This window comes from Mercenaria mercenaria, unplaced genomic scaffold, assembly GCF_021730395.1.
Source record: "Mercenaria mercenaria strain notata unplaced genomic scaffold, MADL_Memer_1 contig_4717, whole genome shotgun sequence".
Taxonomy (NCBI): domain Eukaryota; kingdom Metazoa; phylum Mollusca; class Bivalvia; order Venerida; family Veneridae; genus Mercenaria; species Mercenaria mercenaria.
In genome coordinates this window covers 41846-62814 of record NW_026462967.1, presented here as the reverse complement: position 1 = coordinate 62814, position 20969 = coordinate 41846, and the positions used below count along the sequence as shown (strand labels likewise).

General features: G+C 35.5%; 1 protein-coding gene across 1 annotated transcript in view; it reads right to left on the bottom strand.

Annotated features, from left to right (window-relative positions):
• Positions 1 to 2011: 2011 nt before the first annotated feature.
• LOC123552619 (uncharacterized) overlaps positions 2012 to 20969 on the bottom strand; it is a gene marked incomplete at its 5' end in the record, with an annotated part of 60604 nt that continues 41646 nt past the window's right edge. The window contains 2 exons of the mRNA XM_045342361.2: positions 2012 to 6961; positions 19443 to 19584. Of these exons, the coding sequence (XP_045198296.2) occupies positions 5818 to 6961; positions 19443 to 19584 (1286 nt within the window). The remainder of the gene's footprint in view (positions 6962 to 19442; positions 19585 to 20969) is intronic.

Here is a 20969-nt window from a genome sequence, read left to right as displayed (position 1 = left end):
AGGAAAATGCCAACCCCATTGTGTGCCCCGTTAGGAAAATCCCATTTGCACTACAAGATAAACTTAAAGACGAACTACAGTCAATGGAAAGTCAAGGTATTATTTGCAAGGTTACAGAGCCCACTGACTGGGTGAACGCATTAGTCTGCGTCTGATAAACTCCGCCTTTGTAAAGACCCCAAACTGTTGAATGACTCTATAAAAAGACCTTACTACCCCATGTGTACATTGACAGATATAACATCAAAATTACACGGCGCAAAATACTTCAGCGTGCTAGATGCCACAAAATGCTATTACTCGTGTCAGTTGTCAGAGAAATCATCGCTTCTCACAACTTTCGCAACGCCATTCGGTAGATACAAATACAATAGATTGCCAATGGGACTCCGTTCATCCCAAGATATTTTCAATAGGAAAATGGATGAAATACTAGAGGGACTATCGGGCGTTGCATCCATCGTTGACGATGTCCTCTGCTGGGGAAACTCCAAAGCAGAACACGATGCAAATTTACGACGTCTGCACATACGAGCGCGTGAAAAAGGGTTAAAGTTCAATCCAGAAAAACTTGTTATCGGTCAAACCGAAGTAACATATTTCGGTCACGTGAGCAGCGATAAGGGCATGACCGCAGACAAAGATAAGATCGCAGCGATCATAAACATGAAAACTCCAGAATCGCGACAAGAGCTGAAGTTTTTCTCGGATTAGTTACATACTTGAGTCAGTATGCGAAAAGTCTATCTGACGTAACGAGTCCCTTACGTGCATTACTCAAAAAAGACGTAGACTATGTTTGGGGCGACGAACAAACGAAATCGTTTAACCTAGTTAAACAAGTGATTACACAAGCACCTGTTCTAAGGTACTTTGATCCTACAAAACCAGTCACACTCCAGGTTGACAGCTCATCCAGGGGCGTACGTTCAGTATGCCTTCAGGAGGGTCAACCGATCGCATATGCGTCAAAAACCCTGTCTGCAAACCAGGTGTCCTGGAGCCAGATCGAAAAAGAAGCTACAGCCATTTTGTTCGGTTGCCTTAAATAAAAACAATACATATATGGTAAACGCACCACCGTTGAAAGTGATTGCAAGCCGGTCGTTTCTATTTTCAAAAAACAACTTAGTGCATCACTATAATGACTACAGAGAATACTCATGCAATTACAACCCTTCGATATAGAAGTGGTACATAAGAAAGGCTCGAACATCCCTACAGGTGACGCCCTGTCGAGAATTTATGAACCGGAAACGTACCCGGAAATGTTCGCGGATATGGATGTCCAAGAACATACCGTAAAATCACTCCCAATAAGTGAAGACAGAGTAGCTAAAATCCGTTCTGAAACTGAAACTGACGCACAGTTACAAGCAGTAAAGAAGGATGGCCTAATGAACGCAGCACGTGCAGCATTGACGCGCAGGATTATTGGAACCATAGGGACGAGTTAGCCGTTGAAGATGGCATAATACTTAGAGGTTCAAAAATAGTGATTCCGAAATCACAACAATCGGATATGATAAACGCAGTCCACATGAATATTCAACATGTAACAGCTACTTCATCCTATTTACATTCGAAACATTTCCGCGCGTTTCGGGCTTTATCGTTTGTTTAACATGTGACTGTTGAACCGTCCAAATACGGAAAAATACAGGCTTTTTGTACGCACGTGCGTCCAATATGGGAATATATTGTACGATCACGTGTTGCAAATAAACGTTCACGATTGGATATTTTTGAAATTATACGTAAACTTCACCCGTAACTTAAAATGCATTAATGAAGACCCATTTAGTTCATTTTTAAAATAAGGTAACAGCTAAAATGTACCAAATCGAAGATGTTATGTAGTATTTAATAGTATCTTGATCATTTGATTAAGGGAAGTGTATCCAGGCCCAGGTCAGCGACGTCCCAATGACGCCAAAATTTATTTCCGATATTTTAATCATTTTCTTCAAACTATAAACGCATCTTTTTTATGAAAGAAAAACAGAATAACTTTTAAAGAAATAGAATATATGTTTATATTGAGATATTAATATGTGTTCGCACGTACATGTATGTAGTTTAGTGACGCATGCAAAATGAAGACGTTTTTAGTTAGATTCTCCTGAAATATAAATTGGAGTATTTACGCCTTTACAAGTTATCAAAAGCATAGCCGATAATTGCACAACTGAAATAGTTAGTGTTCAATATCTGTTTAATTTTTGAATTATTCATACTTTTTTGTCAGTGTTTTCCCAAGCGTTTTGCCAGCAGAGCCTTGTTACCGCCTAAACAGTTCCCCTAAGCCACATATTTCTATCCGTACCTTCAACCAGTGAAAGATTCTTATATTATTTAGGACGAATATATAACTGGTTGGTGTTACATTTTAGGTTAGATTTACGTTACTTTTCATGTGATATCATCTCATGATGTCGAACACATATAAGAAAGCATTAAGCATAGTAATTTTAGAGAAACGTGTTCACATGCAAAACAATACAAACTGTATCATTTTATGCAACGTAAAAATATTTTCAAAATATGATTAAACATAAAATTGAATGAGCATATCAATTTTTGAATATTTGCCAAAAATATTTGAAAGTATTATTTGACAAAACTGGAGTTTATAAATGTGATAACAAGTACCGAACGTTAGATCGAACCTTAGACCTCCCCATAACATTGTAAGTACATGTCTGGGATGCTCTAACCAACTGAGCTATCTGACACTGACTGACCACATTTAAGAATAAAAAAATATGATATTTTGTTTTAATTTCTAAGTAAGCTAGGAGATTGTCACACAGATTTGTATCATGGAATAACCACATTAAATCAAGAAGAACTTACAAACATCATTTCCATTCAGATGTCATACTGCCTTGTGTATTTGAACTTAATATAAATTAAAATCTCCTTCTGTTAATCAAGGACTTTGATGAAATGATTTGAAGCATACAATGTCCCATACAAAAGTAACAGTCACTCAAACACGTGTTTACGAAACGACACTGTATCGGCAATAATGCTGTCACAACCTCGACTAGTTTTAATCGTTAAAATATGTGACATTTCACATTTATTAGGCTATGTTTGTATTTTGTTGCAAGATGCAAAAAAGCAAAATAAATAATAACAAGAGCTGTTCGTAAGACAGCCAATGCTCGACTATTATTGTCCCAGAAGCAGAAAAATATTACCCTAAATGTTAAAATATCTATAAAATTTCAATCCAGTATCTGCATTAGTTTTGGGGATAGTAACATGCACGCAAAAAACGTCTAAAAGGGGATATAATTTGCCCAAACTACATGTCAGAGTTATGGGACATGACCCAGTGAGGTTGGTAGTTGAACTAGAAAAAGAAAAAGTTTCAACTCTATATACCTTTTGGTAATAGCTGTATGTACTTGCACGCAAAACTTTAAACAGGATTTTCTAAGTGCAAAAGGGGGGCATAATTATGCCAAAATGCAGGTAAGAGTTATGGAACGTAATGTTATCAACTAGTTTTATTATCCCGAAGACACATGCGAAGTTTCAATTCAATATCTGCACTAGTTCTGGAGATAACTTGCATATAAAACTTTAACCAGGATTTTCTAAGTCCAAAAGGGGGCATAATTTGTTATGGAGCTTGACCCAGTGAGGTTGGTAATTGACCTAGAAAAAGAAAAAATATAAGTTTCAAAGCTATATGCCTTTAAAAGATAGCTGTGTTTACTTGCATGCAAAACTTTAACTAAGGTGTGACACCGACGCCGACGATAGGGAAAGTAGACTAACTAGACTATTCGAGCTAAAAATTGTCCATTTCAGCAAAAAAAAAAAAAAAAAAAAAAAAACCACCAAAAAAAACAGTGATTATGTCTCTGCATTATTCAAAACAGTTGTTTTATTTCTTTACGTAATTGTTACGTGTAGTGTTTTGTCGTCTTTTAAGTCATCATTAAAAGTTTATTTTCACGTACTTGACCTAAAATCATAGAAAAGATGATTAAACCTCCAGATATCACATTTTATACGTTTTTGACCTAGATGTTTTAAATTCATAGATGGATATTCACACATATAGGCATAAACACTCCCTAAACAAAACAAAGCTGCCAAGTGACATGCAACCACTACATCAATGATCAAAGAAAATACTATTCTTAATTAGTGTTCAAATCAGTTATCATATATTTTGTCGTTTCATAGGATAACTAAAACAAACACGGTATGACATAAAATTACACTGAATGATTTTCAATCGATTTTAAAGACATAACCAGGAAGAATTTTGATGCAATTCGATTCGATCATATTAACCTTTACTTGCCACAAAGAGTAATGAAATCTAATGCATTAACACAGTCAGACAAAAATGTTAAAAGAGTAAAACAAAATATAGTGCTGCCTTTTTACCTCTGGCGTCACCGTTACATTAATCTTGCGCTCTTATAACCAACATCTGTGTAAATATGTAAAAAATCTACGAGAAGTAAAATACGAGGTATTGCCTATCTGACCTTAAAAGCCACTGTATAGTTTTAACACTGCATGGATATAACCGAAAGCTGCGTTCTGCTTATTAACATTTGTGCTTTGAATTGAAACTCCTTCAAAGGTTGAAACAATGTAGAGCGGACATTAATCACTGCCTATCATCAGACAACTGGCACGGCCGAAACTCGCATTATATACGCACCTCATAATGTTAAATATCTGAACCAAGTCACTTAAAATAGTCAGTGGACAAAACTATATAGAGCGAAAACAATACGGACAGACGGACGATTGGACCAAAACATGTCCCCAGCAGATATATAGGAATGATGCTAATTACAATAAAAATAAAAGCGATGATATCAGTTCTTCAAAAGTCGAACATTCAACAGGCAATAATCTTCAGTCAAATAAATAAAAAGAAAACAAAATAGAAAAGCGCTCACACGAAATGTAAATAGTTATTGAAAATAATTGGAATTCAGACACATGAACATAACGGTAAATGTGGCTGAAAAAAAAAACAAACAGATCCACGTTTGAAGAACAAGAAACCCTTTAGCAATGAATATATAGACATACACACACAAATATAGGAAAAATAAAAAACATTGTTATAACTAGGTTAAAACTGTCCAGTAACCTTGAATGTATTAGGAGAAATATGATTCTGTCATTTGCAAACTTGTATATAAATGTTGGCCTTTAGACAACGGTTAACATACGAAAATAAAGAGCTCATGCTTTCAAAGATTACCATCTTGAAATTAAATACACTAACCTAACATTGAGTGGGCCTATTGTAAAGAGGATATTTGTTTGTTTCAGTGCAAGATCGAAATTTATTTTACCAAGTGAACAATTTAATGCAATATTTTCATGAGTGTAAATTATGGTGTTCACGAAGGAAATATATTCCGCTCTTACACTGAAACAAACAAATTTTCTATTTACTTGTATTTTTAATGCTTTTAACCAAACTACATCCAGTTTGTCTGCGCAACGCCACGTGCTTCGCATCATGGCGTCATAATTTCAATACATCAGGATATCTTTGTAGAAAAACTGTAACTAGTTCTATTAGGTTTCCTGATTTCTGCTACACTTTGTTATGATAGAATGTATATATTTATGACCCAATTCATTTATATCTTTACTGAAGTATATTTTGCATGTTATGAATCAGTGAAGATATCAATTTTATTTCACTGATAAATTTCAGTATTTCACTGAAAAGCATAAAATAATAAGTTATACTTGTTATATTATCTACTTCTTTATACCATGTTTTGTAGCTTTAGTGACTGACTTTTTTACTTCTAATCAAAGCCCTGTTATCATATCTTCGTTCAGTCTGAGTGCGTCATCTGCCATCGAATTCAATAGTCTCAACAACACTGTAACAGATACGCCATACGAAAAACTTATAATAGAACCAAGTAAAGGCATTCCGAATTTAACGGAATTTTCAGCAGCTTCGTCAATTGTAATGGTCGCGACAATTTGCGCTATATTTTGACAATATTTGTCTTGTATCAATTTTGCGTATTTCGGGCTGTGTTGCAGTAAAGCAAATTCTGTAAGTCCAAACTGCCGCTTGTATTCTTCAGTTTCCTCCAATATTATAGCTGTATCAATAGCTGCTGCACCCAGTCCTGGTATAGGAATCGCGCCACCTAGCGCAGAAGCGACAGAAATGACAAAGATTCTTTTTCGGAGAGCAGCCTTTTTGGCCATTATAACTTTCTTAGTCATAACTGTTAGAGAGAGTGCAAAGGCTTCTCGTTTTCTTTCAGGCAGTGTTTTCAGTAATGTATCAACGAGGCTCCCAAATTCATACTTTGCAATTTCGTAATTATCGATCAGAAAAACGGTAGGATCTTCAAATTTAGCAGTCTTCAGTTTTGTAATGCAGTCTTTACGAATTTCGGCAACAATATCCCTTTCATGCCTATTTGGATCGATCTGCTGCGCCTTAGCAACTTGAACTTCCATTTGTGTGTGGATAAAGTAGAATGTCTTTTTTCGTTTTCTAACCTCATTTGCCAACCACAGATCATTTTCAGTGAACCTCCCAGATGAAAGTATGAGAAAAAAGTCGTATTTCTCAAAATCTAATGCTTTCAAGTAGTTGTTCTGGAGACAGTTGGGTGTTCCTACTCCCGGCATATCCCAAAATACAAGACTTTTATTTAGGGGATGTGTATAACCCAGGCGTTCCGTTGTTGTTTCAGTTACACCAACTTCAGCAAATCCTTTTTGTCCCTTTCTTACGCCGCCAAATGCATTAATGAAACTTGATTTACCGACCCCTGCGTTTCCAGTAACGGCAATATGTAATGGAATATGTCTCCACTTATTATTACTAGCTTGTAAATACTCTTTTAACTTTGAACTGCCACCCTGTGCTGCATCTTTCATTCGTTTGAATTCATCGGAAGACAAACCTGGTTCAGATTTGACATCTCTGAAGGAAGAGGATGAGAGTTAAACCTAGTCAATATCAAAGCAAAATCGAATAATATTTGATTAATAAATACAAACTGGATTGACTTCAATCATTTTTTGTGTTTGTGTTACCGCTTTAGTACGAGCCTACATTCCGACAAGATTCCAGACACCAGAAGTCAATGAATAAAAAGGTTTAGCAATATAGTGTTTCTTTCTTTTATATTTCACCCATACTCAAGGACGCTAGATACACACCCGTTAACCAGTTGCGAGCAAAACAGTTCGTGGCGGGCAAAACAGTTCTCCAATATTTTTGCCGGCATTGCTTTTTTTTTTTAAATTTTGGAACCACGTTTAATGCCCGTTTATTTGGCACAATATATTTACGTTACATTTCAATAATATACAACAAATATCTTGTTCTATTTTTAACATGTACATATAGTAGTTGTTTGCCATTTTAAGAAAACGTAGATGTTAGAAATAACAATATGTCGATAGGTTAGTAAAACTGAGAGAAAAAACACATGAAAGAAAAAAAGGTAAGAAGACTACCGTGGTATGTATATTTTGTTGTTTATAGTAAGGGGCGGAAACATTTCCAATCGTTATTGAAAATATCAAGACGATCGTTACGGAACGCTGTATATTTTTCTAGTTTTAATCAGTTTATCAGCTTTTGTGTGAATTCAGTAATTTCTGGTACTATTTTCTTTTTTTTACATTTGTATACTGTATAAAGTGTTTTGAGAGCATGAAAATATATGAGGTAACCTTGTTTTTTGAGTGAAAGAATGTCAGGTCAGGAACTTATTCTGTTGTACCTGGATATCACAATCTTTCAACCATTTGAAAGTTTGGTTCCAAAATTTCTGAATCTTTGAACAGTTCCAGAACAAGTGTTCCATACTTTCAAAAGTCACACAGGCTCGATTCTGTTATATTGCATTTAAATTGTTTGTTGCAATATTTCTGTGAAGAAAATTAGAATGGAAGTTTGTTATCTTTGCAACAAGTAACAGAAATTTTTAATATATCTTTCCAACAGAACTGGTTTTCCGGAAAACTAATTTTTTTTTAATTTTTCTTTTTGAATTTCAGTTAGGTTTTTATTCAAGTACCAGGATTTTGTTGTTTCTAATAATTTATAAAAGTTTATTTCATCTGGTTATCGTTTATATCAATTGTTCCTAATTTCATTTTCCATTTTTTTTTGGAATTGATGCAATTAATCTATGATAGTTTAAAAATTCTGAGTTAGGTATATGGTATTCGATTTTTAGCTCACCTGTCACATAGTGACAAGGTGAGCTTTTGTGATCACCCTTCGTCCGTCGTCCGTCCGTCAGTCCGTGCGTCCATGCAACCGTCCGTCCGTCAACAATTTCTTGTCTGCACGATAGTGGTTTTATTTATGATTTTATTTTAACCAAACTTGTATACAACTTGTATCACCATAAGATCTCGGTTCCTTTCTTGAACTGGCCATATCTCATTATGGGTTCCAGAGTCATGGCCCCTGAAAGGGCCAAAATTAGTTATTTTGACCTTGTCTGCACAATAGCAGCTTCATTTATGATTTGATTTTTCAAAAACTTGCACACAACTTGTATCAACATAAAATCTTGGTTCTTTTTTTTTTGAACTGGCCAGATCCCATTATGGATTCCAGAGTTATGGCCCAGAAAGGGCCAGAATTGGCTATTTTGACTCTGTCTGCACAATGGCAGCTTCATTAATGATTTGAATTTAATCAACTTGCACAAAACTAGTGTCACCGTAAGATCTTGATTCCTTTTTATACGCCTTAAGGGACGTATAATGTTATCGCCTTAGTGTCCGTCTGTCTGTCTGTATGTCGGTTAGCAATTTCCCTTCTGCTCTGTAACTCTTGAACCCCTTGAAGGATTTCTAAGAAACCTGACACAAATGTTCACCTCATCTAAACGATGTGCAGATCGCATGTTTCGGATGGCTCACTTCAAGATCAATGTCACACTTGGGGTCAAAGGTCATATGACTTTGTTTTGTGTGTATATTGCTCATTTGCGTTGCATTGCAGTGCACTTGTTTTTATTTGGCAACTCCTTCTTTTGTTCACTTACAATACTTTTTTTCCTTTTATGTTACTATAAATAGCTTATTTAGTAACTTTTTTATTACTGGCCGTAGGGAAAACCCGAGACCACTTTTTTGTGGTACAACATGGATGGTACCTCCAATTTTTAGGTGTATTTTGACATATCTGTGCCTTGTAAGATTTTTTTTTCATTTTGGTTAAAGCAATGGTACTCAGGTGAGCGATATAGGGCCATCATGGCCCTCTTGTTAATTTATCAAATGTTTTGAACTGTTTAGTTTCCATGTCGTAGATATCTTTAATATAAACTATGTTTTTCTTTATCCATAAAGGAAAATCCATTGTTGATTTATTATTTTTAATGAGCGAATTATTCCATATTATTTTTGCATGCTATATTTTGTGGATTTTCGTTGAAATTAGTTTTGCTCCGTGAAATAAGGATATCTTTTAACGAATGTATTTTCCAATTTTAAAATATCTTTTTCATTTAAGTCACATTTAAATAGATTCATCTCAGATACTTTTTTCAATCTCTTGTTTGTTATTTCTTCCCACTTTCCATTATTGAAATTGCTTTTTATCCAGCTAGCTTTGTAGCTAGGCAGATTACTGTAACAATACTGCATTTGGTGATGCAAGCATGAAATTTGGCATGTGTACGCGTCAGAGCCTACTTTTTTCAAAAAGCCCGTTAGCCACTTGAAAATTCAAAATGGCGGCCATTTCTCAAGAAGGCCGCCACAGGGAGTTGATTTTTGACTTGAACAGATCTATACAGAGTTTATTTTTGTCAATTTTGAGAAAAAATCTCTTAAGATGTTTTGAGTGTGCAAAACATAATTCTGATGCACAAAAGACTGGTTTCATAATCCAATATGGCGCCTTTTTTCAAGACGGCCGCCGATTCATGTAAAAAGTACTAATTTGCCATTAATACTGACGTTCCTAGTTAAATTAAATTCACTTTTATGGACAAATAACATATTTAGAGTGTTGAAGGACAGTGTTTGTCTCGCCTGCGACTTTTGGAACTGACGGCGGACCAAGGCGTTGCTTTTCCGACGGCGACGGTGATGACGACGGCGGCGGTGGAGTCAACGTTAAGCTTATATGCCAAGTCTTTTTCTCAGAAACTACTCTGTTTATTGGGTTGAAACTTCACACACACTTTGTAATCATTAGGCGCTGTACCAAGACAAGTTCCAAAACTCTGACATACATTTTAACAATATTATCTCCCTTTAAACTTAGAATTTTTCAACGTTAAGTCTTCGTATTAAGTATTTTTCTCAGAAACTACTAGGTTTATTGAGTTTAAACTTCACACATGCCTTCACGGTCATTAGGCACTGTACAAAGCCAAGTTCCATAACTCTGACACGAATTTTAACAAAATTATCCCCCTTTTAAAATTAGAAATTTCAACGTTAAGTTTTCGTGTCTCTACATGGAATGTTTTACAATTATGTCCCTTTATGGCCGTCACTGCTTGATTAGAACTTGTGGTCAAACTTTATATAAGGCAGACATTTTTAAAATTAAAGTGTATGTAACAATACACGTAGACACATCAATTTTGAGAAACAAAACACTGCTTTGTGTCATAGGCGAAACAATGCAGATCTACTGTACTTGTTTCTTCTGGAAGGAATGTCTCAAGTCTTTATATTTTGGCAGATTAGTTGTCACATTTGCAGCTGTATAGATCTGTACACGGGAGTCCAAAGCGATTACATTTACACTTACCACAACATTCTGTTTAACATGCATTTGGTCAGTTATTTACAGCTATTTGCATCCGGTGGAATGTTGTCCAGTGTATCTGCCAAAAGTCACCATGTTTTCCCCCCATCCCTATTCAGCAGGATTCTCGACTTCCATTTGGCAAAACAGTGCCTGTCCCCATATGCAACCAGCTTGGTATGCAGCACACTTTGTGTGTTCGGCAAGGACTGCTTGAGTTGGGGAAATAGCATCTCATGACCTCTGTTTTGGGGCAAACATGTCCAGTGTGACACCATACATAAAGATGACAAACTTTTCAAGAACCATTTTGTCCTCATTAGTTATCACTTGCCGATATACATCTAGGTTCTTAAAGACATCTGTCACTTCCCGACTAACATTCCAAGTTTGACAAACAACCTTTTTACCCTTTCCCCTGAATCTGACACTACCGATTGACATGGCCGATTGATTGAATGACTTCATGTATGGGAATCCATCTCGTCTGAAGGCTACCTAAAGATGTTCAATGTCATGATCTTCCAGCTCAGAAAATTCATGAAAAGTGATGACTATAATCTGTGTCTGTATCTTTAATAACAAGCTGTTTATGACCCTGCACAACAGCATGTCTTTCATGCATAAAAATCCGTGTATCGGCTTCCTCATGATTGCATTGTGTCAGACCTTAAAGACTGATTTCCAGATTGCTTACAGCATTTTTCTTCTCCGGTCACAATTACAACAGTTCGGCAATGTAGTCTGAAGTGTGAACAAAATGAGGTCATGGCGTTAGAAAGAGGGTTACTAGCACTGAAAAATCCCACCTAACTGTTGCAGTTTCTTGAGGGATAATGATAACAAGACTGATCTTTTTTTTTTTTTTGGCCGACAGACATGTTGAAATGCACACACAAATAACTGTAATTTTGACCAGAGAGGAAAAGACTGTATGCAATCAGGAAATCAGTCTTAAAGGTCTGACGCCATGCAGTCATGAGAAACTCGATACATGGATGTTTATGCATGCAAGACAAGCCCTTGCCGAACACACATAGCGTGCTGCATACCAAGCTGATTGCATATGGGGACAGGCATTGTTTTGCCAAATGGAAGTCGAGAACCCTGCTGAATGGAGATAGGCGAAACAAGGTGACCTTTGGCAGATACAATGGACAACGATTCCACCAGTTGCAGATAGCTGTAAAGAACTGACCAAATGTGTATGTGAAACAAAATGTTGTGGTAGGTGTAAATGCTATCGTTTTGGACTCCCGTGTACAGATCTATACAGCTACAAATGTGACAACTAATTGGCTAAAATATAAAGTCTTGAGACATGCCTTTGAAAGGAAACAAGTACAGTAGATCTGCACTGTTTCACCTATGACACAAAGCAGGTCTTTTGTTTATCAAATTGATGTGTCTACGTGGATTGCTATATACACTTTAATTTTAAAAATGTCCGCATTATATAAAGTTGGACCACAAGTTCTAATCAAGCAGTGACGGCCATAAAGGGACACAATTAAACGATATTCCATGTAGAGACACAAAAACTTAACGTTACAATTTCTAATTTTAAAAGGGGGATAATTTTGTTAACATTCATGTCAGAGGAACTTGGCTTTGTACAATGCCTAATGACCATAAAGGCATGTGTGAAGTTTCAACCCAATAAACCTAGTAGTTTTTGAGAAAAAGCCTTAAAACGAAGACAAGACTTAACGTTGAAAATTCTAAGTTAAAAAGGGAGATAATTTTGTAAAAAACTATGTCAGAGTTATGAAACTTGGCCTGGTACAGCGCCTAATGACCACAAAGGCATGTGTGAAGTTTCTACCCAATAAACTAAAGAAAAAAGATATCGTTTCCTCAAAATTGACAAAAAAAGAACTCGGTTTAGGTCTGTTCAACATCTGTGGCGGCCATCTTGAAAAATGGCCGCCTTTTTGAATTTTCAAGTAGCTAACGGGCTTTTTGAAACAAGTAGGCTCAGACGAGTACACATGCCAAATTTCATGCTTGCATCACCAAATGCAGTATTTCCCGAATAAGTGACTTAATCAGCCCAGCTATTAATAGGAATAAAAATATATTGGAATGTCTACCATGTTTATACCTCCACTGTCATAATCCTGTATTAAGATATCTCTTTTGTTTTTATCTTTTTTGGAATTCCAAATAAATTCATAAATATTCTGTGTCAGTATTTTGATTATTTTTTTTCAAATGGGTTTGGAAGTACTGAAAATAGGTATGTTAATTTGGAAAGGGTTAACGATTTTAGTATTGAAACATTTCCTATTGTTGTTAAACGATTTGATTTCTATTTCCGTATATCGGTGTGGAATTGATTTATCCTTGATTCGTAATTCAGTTCTGTTATTTTCTTCGTATTTGAATGGAAAACTATACCGAAAGTTTTTGCTTCTTCTGAAGTCCAAGTTATCTTCTCATTTTTTTACAGTAAATCAAATCATGTTGTTTTCTCACTGAGCCTATTCTGAGTATTGTACATTTATCATAGCTGAGTTTAAGGCCTGAGATATAGGAAAATTCATCAAAGATATTTATCATTTCGTTGAAACTTTCACAGGAACCGTCGAGTAGTATAGTATAGTCATCTGCAAACATACTAGTTTTAACTTCTATATCGAGCATTTTGATACCTTTGATATTCTGATTTTCTCGAATGGCTATTGATAGTTATTCTATCGCTAAAATAAAACTGTAACGGGATAAAGGGAATCCTTGACGAACTCCTCGTCTAAGGTAAAACATATCTGATAAAAATCCGATATACAAAACACAGCTTGATGGCTTATTATAAAACAATTTAACCCAATACTTAAAAGTTGGGCCAAAATTAAATAGGTCTAATGTTTTCTGTATAAAGTTGTAGTTAAGGCTGTCAGAAGCTTTCTCGAAGTCTGCAAAGAAAAGAAGTACAGATGAATCGTTCTGTTCAGAGTATTCAATAACATCATATAAGAGTCTTATATTTTCTTCTATATATCTACCTTTAATAAAGCCAGTCTGGCTATTGTCAATCAATTTATCTAAAATCTTTTTTATTCTATTTGCGACTACTTTGGTTACGATTTTGTAGTCTACATTTATTAAACTTATTGGTCTCCAATTTGGAAGGAAAGATAAATCCTTACTTGGTTCAGGTAGCAAAAAAAAAAAACAAAGAAAAATATCAAACAGGGAATGCCACGCACCAAAAACGTAGCCTCCTCAAAACGAAACCCCCAGCACGCAGACGCGTGCACCACACACACACACACACACACACATACACACCCAAAGCCAACACATAAGGACAAAACGAACAACACACACGCACACAAAGCCAACACATAAGACGAAACGAACAAACAAAGGAACACAGTTGGGCACCGCCTTGTAACGGTCAGTGGCAAAAACACCACTGAGGAGACTAAACCGGTTTATGGTGCACCTAACCTCACTCTTACCCCCACCATGTTCCAAAGACAGTTATTTAACTCTGTGCATGAAGCTGGCTAAGGAAACCTATTTCAAAAGAATAATTAAATGAATTTATTAAGTCCATGTTTATCTCATTCCAAAATATCTTATAAAATTCTATATTTATTCCATCAGATCCTGGGCTTTTTCCATTTTTCATATCTTTTATTGCTATCTTACATTCTTCCTCAGTAATTTTCCTTCCATATAATTGGCTTTCATTTTCTTCCAATTTTGGTATTTTAGTTTCATCGTAAAAGTTATACATTGATTCTGTTTGTTCATTTTCCTTATAGAGGCTTTCGTAATACCATTTTTGTTCTTTCAAAATTTCATTTTGGTTTGTTATTATCGTGTCATTTATATTAAGGTGTTTTATAATTCTATTTTCTGCGCTTTTTGTTTCTAAATTTTTAAGATACTTGATATTTCGTTCCGAGTTATCTATTTTATAACTTTTAATTCTTGTAATGCTGCCGTTAATTTTGTGATCATAATACTCTTCGAGCTCTGTTTTCATCAGATTCAGTTTTCTGGATGTTTCATCATTAAAGTTTGCATTTAATTTACTTTCTAATCTTTTGATCTCTTTTAAAAGATTATTTTCTCCTTCCTTCTCCTTTTTCGTTTTATATATTGAGTATTTAATTGTTTCATTTCTAATTGCACTTTTGTATAATTTCCCAACGAGTTTGCGGGTTTGAGTCTCTATTTATGTCTCGTAATTCTTTTATTGAATTCGAAATCTTTTTCTTTTTACTAATGACAGGATGCTGTTATAATTTAAAAACACCCGGTCCCCTCTCTACTGGATCGAAATCTATTTCAATAAATACGATGGAATGGTCCGATCTAAAACTTGTTTTGATGTCAGACTTTTTCATTAAGTTCAATATAACATTTGAAATAAATGTATTATATAATAGTCCTATCTACAGGCAATATCCGGTTTTACTGCTGAACGCCAAGTAAACACACTTTTGTCTGGATTGAGAATTCTGTACGAATCTACGAGATCAAATATTTCTGTAAGAGATTTTAAAAGTTTACGGCACTTCAAACGTGTATTACTATTCCCATCATTTTTGTCAATATCTGGGTTTATGGGTAAATTAATGTCTCGACTAATTATTACACTTTGGTCTGACTTGTCTTTTAAAAAGGTTTCGAGTTTTTGAAACAAAGATATATCGTCTTTATTTGAACCATAAATATTTATAATTATAACATCTCTGTTATTTGAATTTTTACTTGAACAGCATGTCGCCCTTTCCCCAATCTGTTTTCCATATATCTTTAAATGATTCATGATAATGTACTATTTGGAGTAAACAAATATCTGCCTTCTTCGACTTAATCCATTGAAAAACTTGATTTTGTTTATTTTTGTTTGAGATTCCTTTTACGTTATAAGCATGAATTGTAGTATTAACCATATTTTATGTCTTGAAATAAGATATAGAAAATACCACGGTAGTCATAAATCTGAAATCTGAATCATAAAAAAAACTAAACATGATTTCACAATGGTAACATAAAAAAGACTAGAAATGTGTCCATGGGACACAGATGCCCCAACTACATGACATTAAAATGACAATTTTTTCCCAGGTCAGGAGCCATAACTCCCTACAATACTGAATGAATCCGGACGCAAAACCCCAGGTGCACAACTGCACATGCTGACCAAGATTCCTGTAACCTTTAGTGACTCTAGGTCAAATACTTTTGGAGCTACGCACAACACAACATTAAAATGACCAATTTTTAACTAAGAAGGGGCCATAACTCCTACACGACTGAATGAATCCGGACGTGAAACCCCAGGTGCACAACTGCACATGCTGACCAACATTCCTGTAAACTTTGGCGACTCTAGGTCAAATACTTTTGGAGCTACCATGAGGTTAACTAAGTCAGGGGCTATAACTCCTACAAGACTGAATGAATCCGGACGCGAAACCACAGGTGCACAACTGCACATGCTGACCAACATTCCTGTAAACTTTGGTGACTCTAGGTCAAATACTTTTGGAGCTATGCACGACACAACATTAAAATGACCAATTTTTTACTAAGTCAGGGGCCATAACTCCTACATGACTGGATGAATCCGGACGCGAAACCCCAGGTGCACAACTACACATGCTGACCAACATTCCTGTAAAGTTTTGTGACTCTAAGTCATATACTTTTGGAGCTAGGCGCGACACAACACTAAAATGACCAATTTTTACAAAGTCAGGGGACATAACTTCTACATGACTGAATGAATCCGGAAGCGAAACCCCAGGTGCGCAACTACACATGCTGACCAACATTCCTGTAAAGTTTTGTGACTCTACGTCAAATACTTTTGGAGCTAGGCGCGACACAACATTCTCGGAAGGACGGACGGACGGACGGACAGACGGACGGAAGGACGGACGGACAAGGGCAAATCTATATGCCCCCCCCCCAAAGTGGGGGCATAAAAATGCTTTCTGAATACGAAAAGGTAGAAAATATACTGGTTAATAATTTTATATAATCATAGTTAATAGATGCTTTCTAAGCTTTATCATACAAATACCATATTGTTTTGTGCAATAGGTTGACAAAATATACACTTATATTTAAGAATTGTGCCTTTTTCAACAAGTCTTGTTTTACCTCTCTTCTTACTAGTTTCACAATGATTGGCCGATTCTGGTTTGGTTTGTATTTACCGACTCGATGCGCAATATCAATTTCTGCCTCCGGGACCTCAATCTTTAATTTGTGCAAAATATGTCGAAGATCTTCATTTTTTATAAAAAGTAGCCTGAATAAAGAACATGTCCTGTGATTCTCGTTTAAAAGTAATGTTAATTGAGTAAGTTATGGTGAGTTAAAAGTGTGATTTTGTTGAAAACAAAAATGCGAAAACGAAAGTTTATCGTGATATATTTAATTCACTTTTCAACTTAAGGCTATACTATTAACGTCAACCTTTAAAATAATGTTTGCTCTGAATATTGTCCAACTTTTAACCGACGAAGCGCAATATTCCACGAGTTATAGACATCCAAATATGACATGGTCTGAAAAAAGTGTGGCGGCATTGCACAGTTCAAAATTTATTTGTTCATGCTACTTTTTATAGAAATATAAATCTCTAACATATTTTGCACTAACCGATTTTTGGATCGAAGATATTTACCCCAATATAGATGCCGGCAAAAAGTTTTGTCCGCCACGAACTGTTTTGCTCGCAACCGGTTAATGGGTGTGAGATATGTAAGTCAACAATAAAAATCCTATAATCGTAGATATTTCAATTAGTCGAAGAAACCAATAACTAACAGCAAATGTATAAACGTGTGTAAAGCGTATGGAGGCCAAACAGAAGCAAGAGCTCCGCCAAGCGAGGAAATATACGCCCGAAGGGTTATATCAGAGGATGGGAGCATATTTTAAAGAACTTGAATGTTACAGCCCAAAGTACAGGAAAAACAAAGGGAAGAAATTAAAAAAAATCTAATGCCACAAAAAAATATAATTCAACAACAAGAGCTGTCGTAGAAAAGCAACGCTTGACTATTCAACAGCCTTGTCAATTGAATGAATACAGAAGTCGAATGAGGGGCATAATTTTGTAAAAATGGGCTTATGGAACCTGCACAGTGCTTATCAGTCCATGGCTGTGGACAAGTGTGTTAAGTTTCAATACATTCCCATTAGTGGGTACTGAGATACCAGCTTACATATAAGAATTTAACCAAAAACTGCTAAGTTGTAAAAGGGGCATAATTTTGAAAAAATGCAAAGCAGAGTTACTTATCCTTTGCACTGTATGTCATATCATGTCAGTGAACAAGTGTGTGAAGTTTCAATCCTTTCCAATTAGTGGATACTGAGATATCAGCTTACCTTACTTAACCAAAGATCGCCAAGTCGAAAAAGGGGAATACTTTTGAAAACAAAAATGCAAAGTAGAGTCATGGGAACTGCATAGTACATGTCAGATCATGACAGTGAACAAGTGTGTGAAGTTTCAATCCATTCCCATAAGTGGTTACTGAGATACCAGCTTACATACAAAAACTTAACCAAATCGGGACGCAGACGCGGACGCCGACGCCGACGCACGGGTGAGTCCAATAGCTCTACTATTCTTTGAATAGTCGAGCTAAAAATCATAACCAGGTACAGATATGTCAATAAAATACCTACAAATTGGAGGTACCATCCATGTTCTACCACCAAAAAGTGGTTTCGTTTTTTTCTACGGCCTATATTAATAAAACAAGTTAGAATTAAGCTATTTACAGTAACATAAAAGGTAAGTTATGCATTTTTCTGTAACTGAACAAGAAAAGGGATCTGCCAAATAGAAACAAGATCACGACAATGCAGAGCAATATACACATGAAACAAAGTCATATGATCTTTGGCTCCTAAGAGTGAACTTACCTTGAAGCAAGCCATCCGAAACACGCGATCTGCACGTCGACTCGATGTGATGTACATTTGTACCAAGTTTCTTTGAAATCCTTCAAGCAGTTCAAGAGTTACAGAGCGGACACGAAACAAACATATATAACCTTTGACCCCGAGGTGACATTGACCGTGAATTAAGCCATCCGAAACATGAGCTCTGCACAACGTCTTGATGCGGTCAACATTTGTATCAAGTATATTCAAACCTTCAAGGGGTTCAAGAATTACAGAGCGGACACGAAATTGCTTGCTGACAGAGGGACGGACAGAAGGACGAACGGACGGACACCGGGGTATAACATAATACGTCCCTTCGGACGTATAAAAAGTATATCATACTCTTAACTTTTATTTCAAGTTTAAGTTTTACTATATCATTCACCCAATCTTCCATTCTTTTCACGTAGTTATTCTTGCAATTGACAAATTTGAATACTAGAGACAATTCGTAGAAATACTATCAAAGTCTATCATATAACGATGTAATACGACGTATTCTTAGAGGTTTAATAAACATGCATATAATTTCATTGAAAAGAATACACATTTGTACTACTATAAACAAATATCAGCTGAATTGAATCGGACCTTTTTGTCACGCAAAGATCATTATTAATGTAGTATCTGTATGTACATCACAAATTATCTAAATGTATCACATATATTTATATATATATAGATTTCCACATTAAAACTATTAACCAAAAATAGTTGTTTTTTTTACGTTTCATACTTCTCTGACGGCTCTATCGGCTCAGAAATGACAGGCTCTATCGGCTCAGGAATGACATTACAAGCATCTGCCATCGTCGTGTTTATGGCTTCCGTGTCTCCATCTAGGTTTAATTTAGTCAGATTATCCTTTTTCTCCGTATCTGTATGCGATACAAAAAAAAAAACATATGAAAAAAGTTTAATAAATAGAGGATATTACATGAGTGTCTTTTCACAATGAATTTATTATACGAGTTGAAAAAAATCATAAAATGCGATGCTCTGTAATATTCTTTTTACCACATGTTACCTTATCCTGTCAAAACAGAGAGAGAGAGAGAGAGAGAGAGAGAGAGAGAGAGAGTGTATCTTCGTATTTTAATTTATAAAACGAGTTGAATTAAACGATAAAATACGAGGCTCTGCCGAGCATTTTATCAATTTTATTCAACGAGTTTAATAAATTCAATATGGAAAGACACAAATTAATAATCTTTTTATCACATGATAGTCTTTTCTGTCGAAACATCAACAATTCTACTTTCTTTTACTATATAAACAAGTCAATTTAACCAACGTTTCCAATACTATAAACGACGTTGACGTCAAAGCTTTATTACACTTGTGTATTATCGTTTATATTTAATTGCTTTATTACACTCCCGCGATGTCAAATATGTGAGATATATATATATATATATATATATATATATAGTAGAGAGAATTTATACGAACTAAATCCCCAGCACAATATACCAGACCAATTACGGCAAAGCGCCTAGCAGTGCAAACGAACTCGAACATGCCACAGCAAGTCCACTAACCCAATAAGATTAGTTTCGGTGCTGCTTTATATACGAGCCCGAATTGTACTACACATTCGTACTGGTTCAATATTTGCATATATATACTCAAATCTCTGTTTTCATGTCTCACAAATCAGTAGTGACATTTTAGTCTTTTTAACTGACTGGGACCAGAGAAGCTATATTTTCTCTCTCTGAAAGTTAACTGGATCTCGAGGATACATTGAATATATAGAGATAGTTTGCATTAAGGGATATAATTATATTCAGAACAGTTGACTTTCCCATACGTGAGATTCGCTAGGATACAAGTTCGCATTATAAATTATTATATAGTAGAGAGAATTTATACGAACTAAATCACCACCACAATATACCAGACCAATTACGGCAAAGCGCCTAGCAGTACAAACGAACTCGCACATGCCACAGCAAGTCCACTAACCAAATAAGATTAGTTTCGGTGCTGCTTTATATACGAGCCCGAATTGTACTACACATTCGTACTGGTTCAATATTTGCATATATATACTCAAATCTCTGTTTTCATGTCTCACAAATCAGTAGTGACATTTTAGTCTTTTTAACTGATTGGGACCAGAGAAGGTATATTTTCTCTCTCTCTCTGAAAGTTAACTGGACCTCGAGGATCAGAGAGAGAAAATATATCTTCTCTGGTCCCAATCAGTTATGAAGACTAAAAAGTCACTACTGATTTGTGAGACATGACAATTTTTGAG